The sequence below is a fragment of the Argentina anserina genome, chromosome 4 (assembly GCF_933775445.1).
Source record: "Argentina anserina chromosome 4, drPotAnse1.1, whole genome shotgun sequence".
Taxonomy (NCBI): Eukaryota; Viridiplantae; Streptophyta; class Magnoliopsida; order Rosales; family Rosaceae; genus Argentina; species Argentina anserina.
The window spans coordinates 22,393,185-22,415,622 of NC_065875.1; the positions used below are offsets into that span (position 1 = coordinate 22,393,185).

At 39.0% G+C, this 22,438-nt stretch overlaps 3 protein-coding genes across 7 annotated transcripts in view; all 3 read left to right on the forward strand.

The window, feature by feature from the left end:
* The first annotated feature begins 4,397 nt into the window (after positions 1-4,397).
* On the forward strand, positions 4,398-11,395 carry LOC126791801 (LEAF RUST 10 DISEASE-RESISTANCE LOCUS RECEPTOR-LIKE PROTEIN KINASE-like 1.2). Of its 3 annotated transcripts, none has more exons than XM_050518286.1 (4): positions 4,398-5,309; positions 9,337-9,366; positions 9,695-9,964; positions 10,102-11,395. In XM_050518286.1, the coding sequence occupies exons 1-4, from the start codon at positions 4,541-4,543 to the stop codon at positions 11,073-11,075; spliced, it is 2,043 nt and encodes a 680-aa protein (XP_050374243.1). In that variant the 5' UTR covers positions 4,398-4,540; the 3' UTR covers positions 11,076-11,395. The 3 variants fall into 3 exon arrangements, with proteins under 3 accessions (XP_050374243.1, XP_050374246.1, XP_050374244.1); XM_050518289.1 differs by having other exon boundaries at positions 4,398-5,303; XM_050518287.1 differs by lacking the exon at positions 4,398-5,309 and adding an exon at positions 7,897-9,100 and having other exon boundaries at positions 10,102-11,393.
* Positions 11,396-12,014: 619 nt separating this feature from the next.
* The window catches only part of LOC126791799 (LEAF RUST 10 DISEASE-RESISTANCE LOCUS RECEPTOR-LIKE PROTEIN KINASE-like 1.1), a 38,888-nt gene continuing 28,464 nt past the window's right edge, over positions 12,015-22,438 (forward strand). The window contains exons 1-5 of one of the 3 annotated variants that reach the window (XM_050518282.1): positions 12,018-12,786; positions 13,047-13,079; positions 13,440-13,679; positions 13,788-15,017; positions 15,334-15,631. In XM_050518282.1, coding sequence (XP_050374239.1) covers positions 12,051-12,786; positions 13,047-13,079; positions 13,440-13,679; positions 13,788-15,017; positions 15,334-15,458 — 2,364 coding nt within the window. In that variant the 5' untranslated portion in view covers positions 12,018-12,050 and the 3' untranslated portion in view covers positions 15,459-15,631. Of the gene's footprint in view, positions 12,787-13,046; positions 13,080-13,439; positions 13,680-13,787; positions 15,306-15,333; positions 15,632-22,438 lie in introns of those variants that run through there. The other 2 variants (XM_050518281.1, XM_050518284.1) reach the window with 2 other exon arrangements.
* On the forward strand, positions 21,357-22,277 carry LOC126791806 (uncharacterized). The gene has a single exon (XM_050518295.1). It carries the CDS (start codon positions 21,435-21,437, stop codon positions 21,879-21,881), a length of 447 nt encoding a protein of 148 aa, XP_050374252.1. The 5' UTR covers positions 21,357-21,434; the 3' UTR covers positions 21,882-22,277.

Sequence of the window (22,438 nt, forward strand, 5' to 3'; positions counted from 1 at the left end):
GTGACCTAGTTGATTGCACTCACCATAACTAATTTGAGAGTAATAGACTTTTGGAAGCTTTTTCGTTCCAGGAGGTGATTGCACTTCACCTATGTAAAAAATAAAAAATAAAAAAATAAAAGCAATTGCAATTATAACAAGTTTAAAAAAATTGAGGCTTGAAAATCAACATAGTAAAGAATATCACTAACCAGCCTCTTTGTTTCTAGCCATCTTAGGCCTACTCGGCTATTTTCTTACTAGACGTGGTGCAATAAGTATGTTTATCTTGTCTCATTCTTGCACTCAAACTATTGGATATATGATTGGCTCATATGCCTTCATGTACTTTTCCTTGGGGAAATATTGGTCCACAAATTCATCCGGTAATTTTCCCTTTGAGTAGATAGCACATATAACATGGCCACATGGAAGACCAAAGATATCACATCTCTTACATATACAAGACTTTAAATCTAACGCCACAACATGTTGTGACACCACCCCACTTACACATTCTAGACTCAATCCTTGAATCTCATATTTATTTCCACTTCTCCCTTGGTTCATATTCCTTGGTCCATTCAGCATTTTTCTTCAACTGTTTTTCAACCCTTGGACTAATCATGCACCTCCACTTTGGTCCACTATTTCTCCTATTTGCCAATCTAGTCATTGAAGCTATTTTGATATCCTCTAAGCATGGAAGAATAGGTTTCTTCCTAGATTCTAGAACACTTTTGTTCCAGTTTTCACAATGATTGTTGAGGAAAACATCACACTTGAATTTTTCATGAAAGTGTGATTTACTCCGATGGATGGTAGACCTTTTCACTGCACAGTTATATGCTTTAGTCGAACTCTTTTTTAAATAATCCATTGCATCTGCATAACTCTTCATGGTACAAGCTCTGGCCACCACCCAGAACTTCTGCTTCAACTCCAACCCTACATGCCCATCATTTTTGAAGTCATTATGTAGATGTCTAGCACAATGCCTATGTGGGGGTTCTAGAAATAGCTCTTTGATCACTAGCTCAAGTCCTTTCTGCTTATTACTTATGAATGAGTAATGACTTGAGTAATGGATATCAAAATCTTCTTTCAAGTTCTCCAAGAATCACTGCCACAAACTTCTTGTTTCTGATTCTACTATAGCCCAAGCAATAGGATAGATCTCATTATTCCCATCAATTCTCACAGTAGATAAAATCTGCCCTTTCATCACAGTTTTTAAGTGATATCCATCCAGCCCTATAATAGGTCGGCACTCCTATTTCCAACCTTTCTTCAATGCTTCAAGGCATATATATATATATATATATATATATATATATATTCTTTTATACTTAACTACCTCTCCATCTAACTCAGTTTGTATCCATACTGAGGTCCTTGGGTTCCTTTTCTTCAACTCATGTGCATATGAATTCAACAGGTTGTACTGGTCTGCAACACTCCCATGTGCCCTTTTCATTGCTTGAGCTTTGGCCTTATGTGCCATTTGATACCCCAGTTTCATCCCAAAAAATTTTTTTTATTGCATTTTGCATGCCTGCGGTTGACCATTTAGGATCATTGAGGAAGAAGTCCATGAACTCCTCAGCCATAAAAAGAGCATTTAGATGATAGACTTTTTTCCCTCTCAAAAGAGTACACTTATGCTCATCATTCAAAGTTTTGATCATAATTGTAGGGTTTCCTGGTTTAAGTGCAGATGCATAAATTTTCCAAGGGCAACCCATGGATGTGTAACATTTGCAACCATCTTGTGTTTTGAATTTGTTGGAAATCTAAGCTTTTTCTTAGTGAGAATTGAGTGCTTCCTAACAGCTTGCTTAAACTCCTTTGAGTTGGCAAAAAGCATGCAAATCTTAAATGTAGGCTTTACCATGTCTATTTTTTGTTGAACTCTTTCCAATAAGAAAATCTTCTTCTACACTTCACCGGAAACGTACCATTATCTTCTCCTTCTTCTGAAGAACCATGTAAACTTAGTTCCACATCTAAATCGTATACTTCATTGTCAGAATTAGCACTTTCAAACCCCATTTCTTCAAACTCTCTATCTAAGTTGATTTCACCATCCACATTCTTTCTAAACTCAACATCGTCATCATTTGAAAGCACGTCTTCATAGTCTGAGTCAACTATATCATTAAAATCTGGGTCATCAGAATCTATTGAACTATCAGACTCACAAACAAGTATAGGTTTCTTTTTTCCCAACTACATTAGAACACTCTCCTCTAGATCAAGTTTTGCAGGTTTTGTTTGTTGAATACCTTCTATAAGCTTGTTTTGCAGGTTTGCAACTCCTCTTCTTAGAAGTTGGAACATCTCCTTCAACCACCTTATTTTTGCCTTTGTCAACAATATTCTTGTTGGGAAATTGGCTTGAACTTTGTCAAGTGGGGACATTAGCTTCACCAATTGGACCAGTTCTAAGATCAACAACACTCTCAGCCCTAACTTCTTCATTATCACCATAAGCCCCAACTTCATACATGAAATTCTCAAATTCTTCATATCCTTCTTCCACACGTTCTTCATTTTGGATCATCGTATATGCATCCTCTTATATATCATATATTCTATGACCAAGATAACTAATGTAACAAAGGTCTTGTTGAAATATGCATAACTCCTCTTCAGAATATACATACTTTGGAGCTAAGAAGACTGTAAAACTCCAACTGTTTCATATTTTGAGGTATAAAATCGCACATGTATTTTGAGGTACCCTGTGCCTTCCTCACTACCATGAATCCTAAACCAGTATGCTATTAGTCCAGATCGATAACCTAAGTTATTAGCCCAATAGTTTAGCTCAGTTAAAGACATCTTATCAACATCACAACCATCAAAATACACCACATCTCCGCACTTATACTTCCTATTATAACCATTTGTGCTGTAAAACCTCCCACCATGATGAATTTTCATGGTGAACACATCACCTGCATAAAATAGCAAGGAAACAACATCAATTACTAAACCCATTAAAAATAACTGAAAATTGAAAATCAGTAATATCCCACACAAACTAGATTTTGTTTTTTTTAACCAAACAAGAAAAAGAAAAAGGGTTCCCAGCAATAAACATGTACCTGCCAATCTCTAAAAGCCTAAGATTAACTTATTCATTAACATCTTCTACATCAGAATTAAGAATTACAAATAGAGACAAGTGGTATATATGTTAATAGAACCCATTGAGAAAAACTACTTTAATCGAGCCCATGAACAAAACAAATCATTCTTTCTTCCCCAATTTGATTCCTATTCATTTTTCCTATATAAAATCGATGATTAAGATGACAAACGTGGAAGCTTTTACAAACAGAGAACTTGATTTTAGGGTTTACCTGAGAGTGTTGGTGGCTCCCCATCCACACGAAAATATCTCAAGTATGTTGCCATGTCGGCAACAAAATCACTCACAATGATTCAAGAGCAACGATTACAGTAGGTAAAATATGATCTTGAAAGAGAGAAGAGAGAAGTACACCGGGTAAGAGCAATGATGGTGGTGGGTTTAGTTGAATTAATCGGTTTTGAGATTTTAATTCCATTAAAAGTAAATGGACGAATTTGCCCTCAAAAAGTTAACAGGACTAACGACATTGTGAGTTGATATACTAAAATTGGGTGGAAGATGAAAGTTGAGATATTTTAGAAAGATGAGATATTGATCTTAATAGTGAAGAAAAATTGAGATACTGTTTTAAATTTTTTATCTTCTTGTAACCAAACTCTACTACTATAAAGTGAGTGCTTAAAAATTTCACCAAATTACAAACTGCCAAATTGAGCCCCTTATATTTTTATCATCACACATAAACGAAATTAAAGGACAGTAATGTCAAAATACAAATATATCACCAATGTGTTGTCCCAAAATTATCTTTCATAGAAAATATAATTACATAATATGATTGTTTTTTAAGAATTCACTTTAAATAAATTTCTGCAAATCTGTGCGGTAAAAAAAAGGTGTATCTCAGGGTACAATGCTAGTATATAGAAAATGAGGAACATAAATGCATGCAGAACGTGATTGTTTCTTTGTGTATATAATGTATGGTGCGTTTGTGACCAACTCCTTTGCCTAGGTTGGTAGTATCTTATTTTCAATTGATAAAAGAGATTGCACTTAGATATATTATACCTCTAACATCGATTAATCTCTCATTTTCTTGGTGCTTATTATACGATAATTTCCCAGTTTGACATTGTATTATTTCCAGTTTTCCACTCTGACGTCTGGCTCTATAGATAGTTGAATTGAATAAATATACTGGTCAAGTTGTATGACTGTTAGAATATGGCCCCATATACTATTTAGGCAACCCAGCTTTAAATTTCGAAGAGTCTTAAGATGTGAGGCAGATTTCTATGGCTCAAACCCCTCTCAAAAATAAAGTGTCGACTGTCCAGAGCTGCCAGAGATTTCAATTCCCTTATCATCAAGTCAAACATATCATCCTCCTCATATACAGATCTCAATACTGAATTATCTTCTTCTTCATCGTCTTCCCCAAAAATCGGAAGCTCGCAAATGAATCATCAAACCTTGCTGTTCTCTCCCCCATTTATAAACCTCTATGTTCTCATTTTCTTTCTCATATCAGAAACCTCATTTGCTGTAGACTTTCATTTCCAGAACTGCAGTGTCCCCAGCACTTGCGGCGGCCAAAACATAAGCTTTCCGTTCTACATCCCAGGGCAGCAAGAGGCCTACTGCGGTAATCCGGGGTTTCAAATCTCCTGCATTGATGAACACCCTACAATTCCATTGGCGGGAGATGTTTACATAGTTCACAATATCAATTACCAAAACCAAACTCTTGTCGTCTCAAACAAAGCTCTTTCAAACTCAAACTCACCTTCTTGTATTCCCGTAGTCACAAACATAACCTTTCCTACTGGTCGTTTTGACCTTCTTCCCAAACAAAAAGAAATCTTTTTGGTATATAATTGCACCTCAGCTTTGGGTGATGAGTCGTTTTCCAAGTACAAAATCGGTTGTTTTGGGACTAGTAGTTCCGTTCTGGCGCTTCCTGGGGATCAACAGAAACTATTTGCTCGGGTGTCTGAAAAGTGTGGAAACAAAGTGGTTGTTAATACAACCGTAGAGGATTATGGGAGTGATATTCTTAAGTCGGGTATTCGAGAGGTGTTGAGAAGAGGGTTTGTTATGAAATGGATAGCAGCCAACTGCGGCGAATGCGAGAGCAGTGGGGGAAAGTGTGGTTTCGATCTCAATGTGCATCAATTCAGATGTTACTGCCCAGATAGGCCTCATCGCGTCAGCTGTAAAGGTAAAGGTCAGTTCTTTATGTGTCTTATTTCTTGTTCTTTATCTGTTTATCATGAATGTTTTGTGTTCATTGTTTAGATAGCTAGATAGATTATTGCTGGCTGCCATGGTAATTATTACCATTGATGATAGGAAGGACTCTGATTCAAGCAATACATTTAGGTCATTTAATCTTTTAATCTAACCAGGCGGCTGTTGAGTGGAGAACTCGCAACTCGCAATCAGCTAGCTAACAGCAACATTAGAAAAATGAACCAAAGAATATATTCATAATAATTGAGAATCAATTATATGACTGTTAATATAAATAGAGGTTAGATTAGAACCGTGAGTATCATTTTAAGTTGACATATATCAAGATTAGCAAGAAGCCAAGAACTACATACCTTTGCGACAAGGACAGCACTTGAATATGCAAAGAAGATGTAGATGGATTCCAGTGTAGGTAGTCCTTTACTACTAGTGCACCTTGCTAGTGGATGTTATTATCTCATGCTTCCCATTTTTGTTCAACCTTTAATTTTGATTTCTAAGGAACACGTAGTAAGCCATTTCTGGATCACAGAATGATAAAAGTTGGTAAGCAAAAAGTGCAGAACCCAATATTCCAGCTTCCACTATGCAGTGATTGCAGTCACATCGCCTTATCAGACAATTTCTAGAGAATTACTTCAGCAAATCTTGTGTAAGTAAGGAAACTCAGTTTATGGAGCAGAAATATTAGATTTAGAAACTTCAAACCTACTGATGTATATTGGTCACATTCAGTGCCACCAAGCTACTGGTCATTCCTCACCAGCCATTATTCTTGACCAAAGTTATATACGAACTATAACTCTGCCAGTTGTAGTTTGATCCCTATTAGGCGACTATATCTGTTACCTAAACACTCCTGCAAATTAGACCAGCTTCCTTGATACAAGTTTTTCTCCCATAAACTTTTAGCTACTGTAATTGAAAAGTAGTAGAAATTTTCTATGAATCTAAGTAAGTTAATAATGAAAATTATCATAGCGTTTGGCAATTGGAAATTTGGAATGCATGATGAGTTTGGATGACTTTGTGCTGGTTAAAAGTAGACTAGTAGAGAGATTGAGTCATACGAACTCTGAGTGCCATTGACGTGCATTGCTTCAAGTCTTCTTTGTGCTTCACAGATGTCAATAAGAGATGATGGACTCGTGTCATTTTTCTGACTTAGGAGTTGAGCAACAAGCCAACAACGCAATAGTGAAGACAATAGTAGACAACAGTTTACTGTCCTAAGATGGTGATGAATTTCTAAGGTAGTCGGATATGGTTAGAAACTTAGAATATAATGCAGCTGCCTTGACTCAGTAACAAGCACCTATATGCAGCAAAGGTCTGTAATGAAACTGTATAAACTTAGGTAGCTAACCAAGGGTTGCAAGCATTGAAATCCTTATGATATCATGTTCCTGGAGTATAGCTCTGACCGATCCAAATCAGGTTGTTGGATTGCTAATTTCTTCAAAGTTTCATTTGATTTTTTAAACCAGAATTAATTTCAGATAGTACGTTAGTGAATGAAGGTTTTCAAGACAAGATTCAAAGGAGATGGTGCTTATGAAAACCTAGTCTTTCATAGTTGGTTGCAGAGTCGTAACATTTGAAGTTTTGAACAAAAACGTAGGAGATAAGGTAGGCAGTGTTAAGTGTTGGTCTCTTGGATATGCAACAAGGCTAATTTTTCTAACAAGCCCATATATTTTACTAAGATGAGCGATGACACACCCTTGTTTTCAATCCAATAACCAGCAAAAGTTTTAATATTTTTGTTTTTAGAGAAAGGGACCGGTATAGCTGCAATCAAGACTCGGATAATGAATTGCAGAATGGGATGGGGAACGTAGAGATTTACCCCCATATAAATAAGCATCACGAGAACATTACTAGGTTCATGTATTCTACCAAATAGGCAAATACCAACAAACAAAGAGTGCACAACTGCTACTATAATACCAAACATCTCCAGATAATACATTTCTTAAATCTAGTGAAGCTAGCAGGCTTCGTTCCGACTAGCTTAAGACCAGAGAAGGGAATGAATCTCCATTAGATTGAAGAAGCCCTAGGTAAGAGGGCAATATGTACAGAAGTGACAAATGTTATTCTTCATATATGACTAACAGTCTAACACCACCCTTATAAACGCGTTTCCTCAATTGCCTTTCCTACTGGCATCGTCAAAACCGCCAGAACATGACAATTGGGTATGATTCACATTAGTATTACGTTTTTCTAATGCAACTGCTGATATTCTTGCTTGTAATGTAGGAAATGCTACTGTCCACTATCATATGACCCAGACTCTTTGTGTCCAATATTGATCCAAAACATCAAACTCTTTCCCACTAAATAATCGAGTGAACACTTTCACGACTTTAGGCTTTGAACTTTCAATCTTCGGATCATTGAAGTTCCGCAGCCAATAGTGTCAAATCATATAAAAGATTTCTTTCGTTTTTTGTCATGAGAGAGACTTTGCATATACCCTGCAGTCGACGTCGTAACCAGAAAAATGGATGATTTTTACGGCTTGTTCACACAAGTAAATACCCAAAAGAGCCCCAAAGCATGGTTCACGTTCTCTCTGCCGTAATACGTGTGGTTCCCAGGAGTTGCAACTTGTAAGGGGTTCTTTGTCAAGGCCATAATCATATTTTGAATAATATCTTTGGTTTGAAGAGTCAAGTAGTGAGTCAAGTCTTCGTAATGATCTGTGTCAATGACGAAGTTGGGAAGGAAACTCACTCATGCATGGGCTTTAGCCAATCAGCAGAGTGTGTTTGTCAAGCTTTTCATAGGTTGTGCCCACCTCTAGCTCTTGTTTCTTTGTTCCAAGTCTTCCTATCTGATTCCCAAGTCAAATACCGTGTTGAACAGAGCACTCTTACACATTATATCAGTGTAGTATTTTAGAATGGAAGTAAACAGTTCTTCTGATTTAGAGAAGTAGGTGACTTTTGTTTTAGTGCTAGTTTGTTCGGGGTTCAGACGGAAGTTCTTAGATGGCTACCGTGGCTGTGTTCGTTTTCTATGTCATTGCACATTTTCTGGTTGTTTACTCCGCAGAGAGTTGTCAAGAGTTCTTCTGTAATGATATAGTAGGCAACATCTCCTTCCCCTTCAAAAATGAAACGCAGAAATTTCCAGATTGCGGATATTACACTGTTGATTGTTCAGACCGCGGTAGTACGAAGATCCAATTTAAAGAGGGAGGTTACTGGTTTCATTTTGAAAGCATCACTCGAGCAAGTAGCGTTTCAATCAATGACAGCAAACTTCAGGAGCGCATAGAGAACTTAGAAACAGATGACTGCAATGATGCCCTTTTCAGTGATTTAAGCCTTCCCAACTCTACTCGTATCATCCATATATCCACACACAACCTTACCCTGTTCAGATGCAGCAACACCATGGACAAATCTCTTTCAGAGGATCCTAACTATGCCTGCAGGAATGCAAATTACACATACTTTACTGCATCACATGATAGTTTAAACTGCTCAGCCTTTCAGATTCCCATACTTTCATCCTTTCTTTCCAGTTTCTTTAATCATTCTGCATTGACTGCTAAATTCCCCCTTGAAGTGCAATTTACCAATGAATGTGTCCAGTGCTTTACTCGTGGAGGTAAATGCTTAGAAGACCAAGAAGAATTTAAATGTGAGCATGCACAAAATAAATGCTTCGACGAAAAGGGACAGTTCAATTGTTCCGTCGCAAAAGAAGGTAAATGCCAGGATGAGAAGGGACAATACAAATGTGACAAAGGTAAATGCATCAAAAATTTATGTGCATAGAAATAGATGCTTCCTGCACTTACATCACCGGTTTCCCGTGCTCTGTCCTGCCATACTGGATTCCTTACCTCCAGCAATATTCTTGAGAAAATATGAAGATTTTGTTGAATGGACTAACTGTGGGCCAAATTTATCTTATAATTGTGTTTATTTCTGCTACTCCAATCTTCTCTGCTTTATCTAACAAAAGTTTTTGCTGTGTTGCAGAAAAGAATTTGAAGCGGAAGCTAGGACTTGGTAAGATAAGTCTCTTCAATTACAATCTTATTGATATAGATAGCATCCAAGTAACACGTTTTTGGACGCAGAGGATTACTTTGCTAAGCATATCATAAAAATGAACACCTTCTGCACAATTCAAAATCTCTTGCACTGAGTTGTCTTTTTAAAGATGTTCTTAAACACGTGGGAGAAATAATTTTAACGAGGCTTTAGAACACACCTTACATCAAATTCAATTTTCTCCAAGGGACCAGAAACAGTACTGTACTTTTTAAAACTGATTTGTATTAATCTATCCATTCTTTGGTTTCAAAGCTTGACTTCTTTCACCTGTATGCAATAGGTATTGTAGTGGGAGGTCCAGTGTTCCTTGGAATCCTTGGAATCCTTGTAGCCTGCTTCTTTCTCATCAGGTGTTACAAAAAAAACCTTGCTTCTTCAAAAGGACTCTCTAGGAACTTTTCTTCTCAGCCCTACTCAAAATCAGACCTAGAAGGGGGCAATGCCTACTTTGGTGTTTCGGTCTTCACCTATGAGGAACTTAAAGAAGCCACTAATCATTTTGACAGTGAAAAAGAGATTGGAGATGGAGGTTTTGGAGCTGTCTACTATGGTAAGAGAAACACAGAGTGTTTGTCTTGTTTTAAATCAAAATAATATATCAGCTGCGTTAGGCAAAATTAAAGAGATCAATGAAGTTTAATACTATGCATTATCTTACCAAAAGGCCTTTTGATGCATCTAATTTAGGGAAACTCAAAGATGGCCGGGAAGTTGCGGTCAAGCGTTTATATGAGCACAATTTCAAGCGTCAGGAACAGTTTATGAATGAAATTGAAATTCTCACTCGTCTGCGCCACAAAAACTTAGTCTCCCTTTATGGTTGCACCTCACGCCGCAGCCGTGAACTCATACTCGTCTATGAGTACATTTCCAATGGAACTGTTGCTGATCATCTCCACGGTGACTTAGCAGAAAGTTGTCCACTTACATGGCCTATTCGTATGAGCATTGCTATTGAAACTGCCAATGCACTGTCTTACCTCCATCTTTCTGACATTGTGCATCGTGATGTGAAGACTACCAACATTCTCCTCGACAACAACTTTACCGTTAAAGTTGCGGATTTTGGGCTCTCGCGGCTTTTTCCCCTTGATGTCACTCATGTCTCTACTGCTCCTCAAGGTACCCCTGGTTATGTTGATCCAGAGTATCACCAGTGTTACCAGCTAACTAGCAAGAGCGATGTTTATAGCTTCGGGGTTGTTCTCGTTGAGCTGATATCATCTCTGCCAGCAGTTGATATAACTAGGCATAGGCATGAGATCAATTTGTCTAACATAGCCTTAAACAAGATTCAAAAAGGTTTATACAGTGAGCTGGTAGATTCATGTCTTGGGTTTGAGTCAGATCATGAAGTAAAAAGGATGACAATTGCAGTGGCGGAGTTGGCTTACCAATGTTTGCAGCAGGACAATGATGCAAGGCCTACCATGTCTGAGGTTCTGGAAACGTTGCAGATGATTGAAAGGGGAAAAGATGTTCCACAGAATCGGAACGAGGTCTTTGATGATATTGAGATGAGAGAGAGTATACAGCCACCACCTTCACCAGAATGTGATGAGCTGCAGTTGTTGAAGAACATCAAGCCACCATTTTCACCAAACTCCGTGACCCAAAGATGGCCTAGCACTTCGTCTAGCACACCTAATGCCAGTTGCTGATTTATACTGAACTACTACATAAATGATATGAATGTATATCTCAGATTCGATTAGATGGGTTAAAATATGAAATCTACTCATCTACTTGATTTGCTACTATTAGGAAAACATATCCAATCAGGCACATCATTACTAGGAATGCATGAGGGAATGTATATATTAAATGGAGTTTTACATAATTATCATTATGTTCATACTTTGCGGCGCAATTGTAAGACCAGTTTATCTCCTGGAGTTTTGGCTTGTATAAATACTTGAGGTTACTCTAATATTTAATCAACTAAGCTTTAGTCCTCTTGGACTGTATGATTGTGAATATGCTTGCTCACCTTGCTAGTGGTCAGCATGTTGACCATATGTGGTTAGAGGAGAGTCCTGTTATTATTCAGGATATTCTTCTTGAGGATGTTCTTAAGAATTGTAGGGGTTTAGGCATGATCCCCCCCCCCCCCCCCCCCCCCTTATATCATGATTCTACTAATAATATTATGGAGGCTCCCAGTTTGTTGGAGCTATTGCGTCCTTTAAAAAAAATGATACTGAAAGGTGATATGTTTGTATCACTCTTTGGTTAAACATGGTCCAATTAGTCTCTTCCATAATTAGACTTTTCTATGAGTTTCAGTCAGAAGAGAATTACCTTAATAATTGCTAGGTTTTGCCAGATTTTGACAACACTGTAATTCTGGAATCTCCAGTATAAACTCAGCACTAGAGTTTGATCTGGCTACAGAAGCAAGGTAGCTAGCTTATATCATTGTTCGAAGAGTCAAGACCTGACGTCTATCTGGTGCCAGTCAATGTTGAAGATGAGGAGGAAACTACCTCATCCGATGAAAGGTTTCAAGTCTTGCATTACCAATTTCCAAGTCAATTGAGCTAGCGTGTTACAAACTCCTACTTATCAACATCTTAACAGAACTCTTTTTTAACAACACATTTTGTTCTGGTTGTTGTTCAGCTGGGAATTCTTGGATGGCTCCTGTCACCTTGTTTATTTCATTTCTTCTCACTTATCTTGTTGTTCTTCACTCTGCTGCAGAAGAGACAGTCTCCAAACTTTGTGCCCCCACCTTCTGTAAAGATGTCAGCATCTCTTTCCCCTTCAGATATAAGGAACATTCTCCTGAATGCGGATTGTTTCCTCTTAATTGTTCTGAAGGGCTTCCTCCGAGGATCCAACTCAAAGAGGGAGAAGACTGGCATGAATTTACTAAAATCTCAAAGAGCGAGGACACTGGCATCTATGATATTTCTATCATCGTCAGCAAAGATCTTCAGCAGCTCTTAGAAAGTCGTCCTTGCAGTGATGACAACTTCGAGAAATTAAGTCTTCCCAGCCCTACTCCAAGATTCAGTGTGTCCTCCACATCCACTATGACCCTGTTAAAATGCAGCAATATCCTGGATAGATATAAATTGGATCATAATCGTCTTAGATTCGGCTGCATAAGTGCTTCCCATACTTATTATTATTTTGCTCCCAATAATATACCATGGCCGCCTTTACCACAGTGTTCAGTTGTTCAGCTCCCCCTTATTGCGGGGTGGAATATTTCGAATCAACATAACACTATCCTCACTACTAACTTCATCCTGCAAGTGACAGTATCCGAAGAAATGGAAGAATGTTTTGAATGCTATTCTAGAGGAGGCATATGCCTGCTGCCACACGTGGGACAACCTAATTATTGTTCAGTAGCACCAAAAGGTATATCCATCTGAATATAGCTAGGTACTACACATAATTTGGTTGCCAAACACGAATTTTTTTTCTTTCTGTCATATCTTGATGCAATTTTGTTGATTCAAAAAAATATAACTCTCGAGAAAACACACTTGTTCAAAAAGTTTCTAAATCAAAGATGCAAAAACAGAGACATAAACACCAAAGAGATGTCAAATAATGTCGTCTGTTTTCTTGTCTCCTTTTCTTAGCTAACCAAATTTTACTTGTAATCTATGTTGCAGGAAAAAGCTACTTGAATTTGAAGCTAGGACTAGGTAAGAGCAATATCTTTCCAATCGAAATATATCTTATTCAACTTTTTTTTTAAAGTATCATATCATGATATGAGCAACTTATAATAACACGATAGTTCTCTCCAATACAAACTATCTCTAGAACTTGTACCTGATCATATATATTCCCCATAATCCCTGGCTAAAGGTTTTAGACACATCAATATATTGTAAGCTTTCTCCACTAAAGGCTGTTAATTACAGTGAATCAGTATTTACTAGGAGTAGAAAGTCTAGCCACATCCCACTCCTAGATCAAACTCAACTGGCTTTTTTAAGCAGCCAGTAAACTATAAGGGTATCTTTTGCTTAATAGTTCGTCTCTCTCACTGCATCCTTTAGGTATCGGACTTGGAGTACCAGCACTTCTTGCAGCATGCTTTTTTATTCTATGGTGTTACAGACAAAAATGTGGTTCTTCAAACTTGCTATTATCAACGAACACTCCAAATTCAGACCTAGAAGGGCGCAGCGTCTACCTTGGTGTTCCAGTCTTCACCTATAAAGAACTTGAGGAAGCAACTAATCATTTTGATTGTGAGAAAGAAATTGGAGATGGAGGTTTCGGGATTGTATACCATGGTAAGAGCAAGCAGTACTAAATGTTTCTGCTAATTTCTTCTTCTTCAAACTACATTAGGCTGGTAAATTGAACACCATGCGCTTACCTTTTTGGTCCATCTGATTTAGGCAAACTCAAAGATGGCCGAGAAGTTGCGGTCAAGCGATTATACGAGCACAACTCCAGACGAGTAGAACAATTTATGAATGAGATTGAAATCCTTACTCATCTGCGCCACAAACATTTAGTCACACTTTATGGATGTACTTCAGGCCGCAGCCGTGATCTCCTTCTTGTATACGAGTACATTTCTAATGGCACTGTTGCTGATCATCTCCATGGAGACCGAGCTGCCACAGGCTCACTCACATGGCCGATTCGCCTGAAAATTGCCAAAGAAACTGCAAGCGCATTGTTTTACCTATATGCTTCGGATATAGTACACCGAGATGTGAAGACTACCAACATTCTCATTGACAGCAACTTTACTGTGAAAGTTGCTGATTTTGGGATCTCCCGGTTTTTCCCCCTTGATGCCACTCATGTCTCAACTGCACCACAAGGCACCCCTGGTTATGTTGATCCAGAGTATCACGAATGCTTCCAGCTAACTCCAAAGAGTGATGTTTATAGTTTTGGGGTTGTTCTCATTGAGCTTATATCATCATTACCAGCAGTTGATATAATGAGGCATAGGGAGGAAATCAATCTGTCTAACATAGCCATAAACAGGATTCAGAATGGCTTATACAGTGAGCTGGTGGATTCATGTCTTGGTTTTGAGTCCGATCATGAAGTTAGAAGGACGACCATTGCAGTGGCGGACTTGGCTTTTCAATGTCTTCAGCAGGATAGGGATGCAAGGCCTAACATGTATGAGGTTTTGGAGGCTTTGAAGAATCTAAATACAACAGGCTGCGATGCAAGGATGGAAGACAGTATACAGCCATCTCCTTCACCACATTGTGACCGGATCGGCTTGTTGAAGAACACGAAGGCAGGATCTTCACCAACTTCCGTGATAGGAACCTGGACGAGCAGTAGTCTCACTGTTCATGCTCGATCTCCGGCACCACCTCTTCCACAAGCACCTTCTGCTCCCCTTCATCGACGCGGACCACCACCAGGCTTCGGGAATCAGCCTCGTCCTCCTTGTTCTTATTGCCATGATACTAACCATGCTCGTGCGACCTGTTGGAAATTATATCCACACCTTAGGCCTAAGAGGCCTAATTATCCCCGGGCTAAAGCAGCTCTTGAATTAGTTCCGGAACCTGATATCTATGGTGTGGTTGGGCATGATCATCATACTGCTGGAGGAGCACCTACAACCTCCGTCGTTGGCCGTGGTCAAATTGGTATGGCTTTCAATATTTCTCACTCTGTTAGTTTTGATACATGGATTATTGATTCTGGTGCATCTGATCATATGACTTATGAAAAATCTTATTTTACCGTATTGTCACCTCCACCCATACCATACCATATGTTACTAATGTTAATGGTGAGGCATTTCCCGTGTTAGGGACATGGTCTGTTCGTATTACTCCCACCATAGAGCTTTACAATATACTCTATGTACCTGCTTTATCTCATCATTTGATATCTGTTCCCCAATTGAACGCTGACGCTCAGTGCTCTGTGACCTTTTTTCCTATGTATGTGATATTTCAGGGTCTTCTCACCGGACGGGTAATTGGTCGGGGGTATCTAAGGGGCCAGTTGTTTCATCTGGATCTGACATACGCAGGGGACAAACCAGGGGGACAGTCTCGGACCGCTTTACTCTCCACTTCTGACAAGCTAAGTGAAGTTTGGTTATGACATCGTCGCTTAGGGCATCCATCTTTTAGTGTTATGAAAAAATCCATGCCTACTTTATTTATTAGTGTGGACGAGTCTTGTTTATGTTGTGAGACATGTGTTTTAGGCAAGAGCCATCGATCTACTTATTCCCCTAGTACTTCTCCTAAAAGTTTTCTTCCTTTTGAATTAATCCATTCTGATGTTTGGGGACCCTCTAAAGAGTCTACTGTATCAGGAATGCGATACTTTGTGTCATTTATTGATAATTGCACACGTCTTTCATGAATTGTTCTTCTTAAAAATAAAGATGAGGTTTTTCCAGCTTTTCGTGCCTTCCATACCTCTGTCCAAACACAATACAATGCCACCATTCGAGTTCTTTGTTCTGATAATGGGGGGGGGGGAATATATGAATCATGTCTTTCAGGAGTTCTTTAACACACACAAGATTTTTCATCAAACAACGTGCCCTTACACACCTGAGCAAAATGGGGTTTCTGAAAGAAAAAAAATCGTCATTTACTTGATATGGCTCGATGTATTCTCTTTAGTGCCCACATGCCTAAATACCTTTGGGGTGATGTTGTCATTACTTCCGCCCACCTTATTAATCGTCTTCCATCTCGTGTCCTTCAGGGGAAAGTTCCCTATGAGGTGCTTGCATCTTATGTCTCATTACCCTCTTTTCATAATCTTTCTGCCCGTGTTTTCGGTTGTGTTGCTTTTGTACATCTTCCACAACATCAACGTTCTAAGTTGGATGCCCGGGCAGTTAAGTGTGTGTTTGTTGGGTACGGAGGACATCAGAAAGGGTACCGGTGCTATCATCCCCCTACTCGGAAGTACTATGTCACTATGGATGTTACCTTTTTTGAAGACATGAGTTATTTTTCCTCTTCTGATACTGCTCTTCAGGGGGAGAATTCATATTTTGAAGAGCTGTATCATGGAGAGGGGGAGACAAGTGAGCCAGTCGATATGGTAACAGGTTCTGTTGAAATTACCAACGTGTCAGCCACACAGGCACCACCGAAGGTCGTCACTCAAGAGATTGAGGCACCAGAAGCTGACAACACAACTGCCCCTCATGTCTCCCGTACCACTATTTATACCCCTGACCAATGCTCTCCTGGTACAAAAGATCACTCATCTGAGGTTAGTCATTCTATTAGGGCTAATAGCAGACAATATGTTTTGCCAAATAGGTCTACTCGAGGACAACCAACAAAAAAATATGAACCTACCCTTCAGACTAAAGTCAAGTATCTAGTGGTCAATTTTATATCTACCAAAAGATTATCTAAGTCATATGAGTCATTTGTGAATCAAATATCTACTGTATCAGTACCTAACAAAGTGCAAGATGCATTGGGAGATCCAAAATGGAGAAAAGCAATGGAGGAAGAGATGGAAGCATTACAAAAGAACAATACTTGGGAGATTGTACCTCCACCATATGGCAAGCAGACTGTAAGATGTCGTTGGGTCTTTACAGTGAAACATAATCCGGATGGGTCAGTAAGTCGGTATAAAGCACATCTAGTAGCAAAGGGGTTCACCCAGACATATGGCATAGACTATGATGAGACATTTGCACCTGTTGCAAAGATGAACATTATCCGGGTATTACTCTCTGTCGCTGCTAACTTGAACTGGCCACTTAGGCATTTTGATGTCAAAAATGCATTCCTTCATGGAGAACTAACAGAGGAAGTATACATGGATCTTCCGCCTGGATATGTGGCCGCTTCCCCAAGTAACTCCGTATGCAGATTGAGAAAGTCTTTGTAGTGTCTTAAACAGTCACCTCGTGCTTGGTTTGGAAAATTCTCACAATTCATGAGGAAACTTGGCTACAGACAAAGTAATTCAGACCACACGTTTTTTCTCAAACATCAACAAAGGAAGGTAACAGCCATAATTATATATGTTGATGATATGGTAGTTACTGGGAATGATACTGTTGAGGTGGATAGATTACAGAAACAGCTTGCCACAGAGTTTGAGATGAAGGACCTAGGTACACTCAAGTACTTCTTAGACAGTGAAGTAGCCCGGGGAAGCAATGGTATCTATCTGTGTCAAAGGAAGTACATCCTTGATCTACTAACAGAGACAGGTATGTTGGACTGCACTCCCATTGATACTCCTATTGAGCAGAACCATCGGTTAGCAGAGTATCCAGATCAAGTCCCTACTGACAAACCTCGTTATCAGAGGCTAGTCGGGCGCCTGATTTATCTATCACATACCAGACCAGATGTTGCGTATGCAGTGAGTGTAGTAAGTGAGTTCATGCATAACCCCAGTGAGGACCACATGGATGCTGTTGTAAGGATCTTGAGGTACTTGAAGTCAGCTCCGGGGAGAGGAGTAATGTTTTCTAATCACAACAATATCTTTGATGTTTGTGGCTTCACAGATGCAGACTGGGCTGAAAATATTACAGATCGGAGGTCCACATCAGGGTATTTTACCTTTGTTGGAGGTAACCTTGTTACGTGGAGGAGTAAGAAACAAAATGTGGTAGCTTGATCTAGTGCTGAAGCAGAATACAGAGGTATGGCTCAGGGAGTGTGCGAGTTGTTGTGGATTAGGAATTTGCTACAAGATTTGGGTGTTAAACCTAAGTGTGCTATACAACTGTACTGTGACAACAAGGCAACTATTAATATTTCACAAAATCCTGTGCAGCATGATCGTACAAAACATGTAGAGGTTGATCGTCATTTTATAAAAAAGAAGTTAGACGCTAAGATCATTTGTTTTCCGTTTGTTCTTACAGAAGAGCAACTTGCAGATATACTCACCAAAGAAGTGTCCAAGAATGTTTTTTATGACTCACTTTGCAAGTTGGGCATGGTTGATGTGTATGCGCCAACTTGAGGGGGAGTGTTAGCATAAGTGAGCTGTGTGTGAGTTGTGTAAAGCAACAAACATGTTACTCATGGTGCTAGAACAGCTAGGATTCATCATTAGTGATAGTGCTAATGTTCAAATCAATTCCTATAAATAGCTAGAATTGTATCAGATCAAATATATCAATATCAAGCAGTATAATTACTTCATTCAAGTCTTATATCATTTAGCTTATTTTCTCGTCACTAGCCAACTACGTGATGTGTTTTACAGAGAAGATGCTCAATATATGCAGAATAAACATTTGAAGAAAATAATTCAGACATACCTGATTTGGGACTATATAAGTATATATTTTCTTTTTGCTGTGCTTTGATCTGGATGTTCAGCTGAAACCATTTTGATGGCTCCTGTGGCTTTGTTTATTTTCTCTGTTCTCAGACATCTTCTCATGCAAAATCGTAGGGCCGGATGTCTTGACAGGAGCTTCTGTTTTCCTCTATTGCACCTTATCCAATCCCCGTGTATAGCTGTTAGATAAAGGGTAGAAATACAAATTCACATACACATTAAAAAAAAGGATATTAGATTTTATCGTTATCTTTTCTCTGTTGAACAATGCCACTTAAATATTTTTTTGCTTGGGTAACAACATTTTCCTTCACAAATTATGTTGCAGGAGATAACTTGGAGTCAAAACTAGGACTAGGTAAGATTAATATACATTCTGTTGGAGAGAAGAGATCTCACATCTAAGAAGTAACAAAGAAAATAAAGCTTATAAGTGGGTGAATAATACCCAATTGTACCGAGGCATTTTGTGATTAAAACCCAACACCTGTGAGATGGCTAAGTTGGGACAGTATCGGTACAGTTGGTCCACGGGCCACGTTTGTCGCTGTTTAACATGGTATCAGAGCGGGTCCCTCTCCAGTCGCGCCTCAAATCTGTCGTGGGCCCGAGTTGGGTGCCACTTTGTCATGAGCCCAAGATGGGTGCTATTATCATGCCATCGGAGAGTTTCCGATTGGATGGTCACCAAATGTCGTTGGTTACTGGACCTTGGTTTATTTCGTCCTAGTATGTGGGATGTTAATCTGTCACGTGCAGACCTAAAAATTAGGTTGCACGTGAGGGGACATATTGTACCGAGACCTTTTGTGATTAAAATCCAACACCTGTGAGGTGGTTAAATTGAGATAGTATCGGTACAGTTGGTCCACGGGCCACGCTTGTCGCTATTTAACACCTTCAATCAAATATCTGCATGCTTACAAGTGTTTTGTATCGATGCAAACCAAATCATTCACAGTGCCTCAACAGGGGATTAATGTTCTATGCAGATCATGAACCGAGTTTATAGTTTTGAATATCACCCTAATTTTCAAATGTGAGGTCCCATTTCTTCAATGCCTCAGTCCCAGAGGTTGGCTCTTCTCTGCTTCAACACATTTGGACTCCTCCCATTGAGCCTTATAATATTAGCTGGATCAGATATCCTATTTACAGTTCTCAACTATTTGAAAATTTCATCCAATTCTTTAGAAAGAGATTAATTATGAGTTCTCTCACATTGAAGGTTTAAGCAGTGGAAATGGAGGTGCTGTACTTTCTTGCAGGATGCTTATTTATTCTGAGGTACTAAAAACAAACAAAAATATGCTTCTTCAAACGTATTCTCCAAGAAACTCAGCCCTACTCAAATCAAACCTAGAAGGAATGATGCAAGAGGTAATAGTTCAAAACACTCAAAATTCTAAGCACTGCGTAAGTGCATAATCAAGAGTTAATGTGTAATATGTTATATGTGCAATATTCAGATGTCTCGTCTTTCAAAAATCCATGTCGTATGTATAACATATAATTAAATACTGGATTATATCTCTTTGACACCCTAATTGCTAAAATTTGGCTACTCAGAATGTGTCATATTTCAATCCCTAAAAGTTCACTCTGAAAGCTTTTAAAATTAGTAAACAGGTGAAGCTCTTCACAATTTCCACTAGTGTGTGAAGCATGAGTTGACTTAAGAGATCGAAGACACCTAAGATGGTGATGCTGGTGCCCAGAAATATAGTACACGCCGTCCTGGTCCCGGTTCCCTTCCACAGATGGCAAAGAGACTGGGTGGTTGAACATGATGCCACCCCCTTGACTAAATTTCTCTACCCGTATCTATTACATCAGCAAAATTGCCGGAGGTTCATTTTTTATTTCTCTGTCCCATTCCTATTAGATTTCAAAACAAGATATATGAGTATATATTTCAAGGCCAATTTGATGGTTTTAAGTTATATTCTACTCACCTACTTGATCTGATGATAACAGTAGATTAAAGTATTAAACACATAGATTAGTTAAGCATACCACTTCTTGCTAAAGAAAAGGGGTATTGATATTAACGCTCAGATTATGTGTGTATATTTCAGATTACAATGACAATTAAGATCTCTTTGTGTTTTGGCTTCTAGCATTGTCTTCTTCTTTCTGTTTTAATTGATAATCTTCTCAAGTTTTGGACTGTATGATATGATATGATTTAACGCCCCCTCCGGCCAGAAACAACAGAACAGAAACTACTAAACCTTCTAATATAATTCAACTCTATACAGTAGAACTACTCTATATTTTCTACAGTTCAAGAATCTAACTAGGAACCTAAAGACTGGGAATCTAGAAGATGCTTAGATTAGAATCAAGTGTGATTATATCTTCATCTGCAAACAAAGGTTAAAACAGACTTTTCAGTTTGTCTCCCCGTCAAAGAATGAGGTGTGTCTGCCTCTTTTTCAGAACCCAACAGATTCCAGATCAACCAAATTTGGAATTTTACTTGGGAAAATGAACCCCCTCTCCCTCTCACACACTCTTTTTACCACACCTCAAAATCCTTTCTTTTGAAATTTGGTGAAAAAGAGAGAAAAACCAAATCACTATAGAGCTCAAGAGTGTATAAAAAAGAAGCAACCACTTCCCAACACACCCTCTCCTCCATTTCACAAACCCATCAATTGCCTCCTCCATGTAATCATTCTACTTCTTCATTTAAATTCAAACCCAGCAAAAACCAATGTAAAAATTTCCATCATATCATATATATTCATATATACATGTCAGTTTGCAGCAGCAACAAACCTCTAAAGATGGCGACTCTGCACAAGTTCAAGCTCCTAACTTTACACTGCGGAGCGGCCCAGAGCCCGACCCGAAGTCCAAGAACGAGCCCGTTGATCCAGCTCCGTCGCCGGAAGCCCAGCCTGCTAATGCTTCTCAGCCGGAGCCGCAGCCGTCGATCGCATAGGCGGAGAGAGTCGACGGCGCCGGTGGAGCCGCGACCGGAGAAAAGGAACAGCCTGAAGGAGCTGTTTGGTTCGTCGCCGCCTTTCGAAGGGTTTGAGAAGATGGAGAAGCGGGAGGAGTTCGGGTTGGTGGTGGTGGGTAAAGAAGGAGGAGGAGGAGTTGGGCCGGGTGCGCCGAGGCCGGGTTGGACCGGTTTCCGGTACAGGTCGTTGTTGAGGAGGGCTTGGCGTCCTGTGTTGGTTACTATTCCCGAGTAAAAAAATTCTTTACCTCGAGTTTAATTACTGGGAGTGATAGTGCAATGTACAACTGTACACGTTATTATAATTTCGTTAAAATTGGCGCGGTAAAACAATTTGTTCACATCAATCTTTGTCTTGAGGTAAAGTTTTCTTGCATTTTACGGTGTTTTTATTTTAATAAATTAAGGGCAGTTTATCCTAAATAAAAAAAACAAACGGGGTTTTGATTAGGTTCGATTCAATCGTGTTCTTCGTGGAGCTAAAATTGTGGGAGTTTTGAGGTAAATATTTGTTATAAACTTCATGGAGTTCTTGAAGTCCTGCCGGAGAAGCAAAACATGATGCCGGGTTTGGTCGTCGGTGTAGGCTGCTCTAAATCCTTTGTCATGTAAATTGTATCAACATTGCAAAGTGGAGTGTAATGTGATCAAATAATCAATCAAAATCCAAGATTGTGTCAACAATGGAGCCAATTGTCTTTTTTTTTCTTTGAGGTTCCTTGCGAAAGTTAAAGTGGCATTGGAAGGTTGGACCAGAGCCATGGATGCTGAGAAAGCACTAATATACATGTG

What these genes read in the sequence shown, in the direction of transcription:
- LOC126791801 (XM_050518286.1), top strand. Translation starts at nt 4,541, where the DNA reads ATGAATCATCAAACCTTGCTGTTCTCTCCCCCATTTATAAACCTCTAT. An exon ending in GAAGCGGAAGCTAGGACTTG is followed by an intron (nt 9,367 to 9,694) that starts GTAAGATAAGTC and finishes TGTATGCAATAG; the next exon opens with GTATTGTAGTGGGAGGTCCA. An exon ending in TTTTGGAGCTGTCTACTATG is followed by an intron (nt 9,965 to 10,101) that starts GTAAGAGAAACA and finishes CATCTAATTTAG; the next exon opens with GGAAACTCAAAGATGGCCGG.
- LOC126791806 (XM_050518295.1), top strand. Translation starts at nt 21,435, where the DNA reads ATGTCAGTTTGCAGCAGCAACAAACCTCTAAAGATGGCGACTCTGCAC.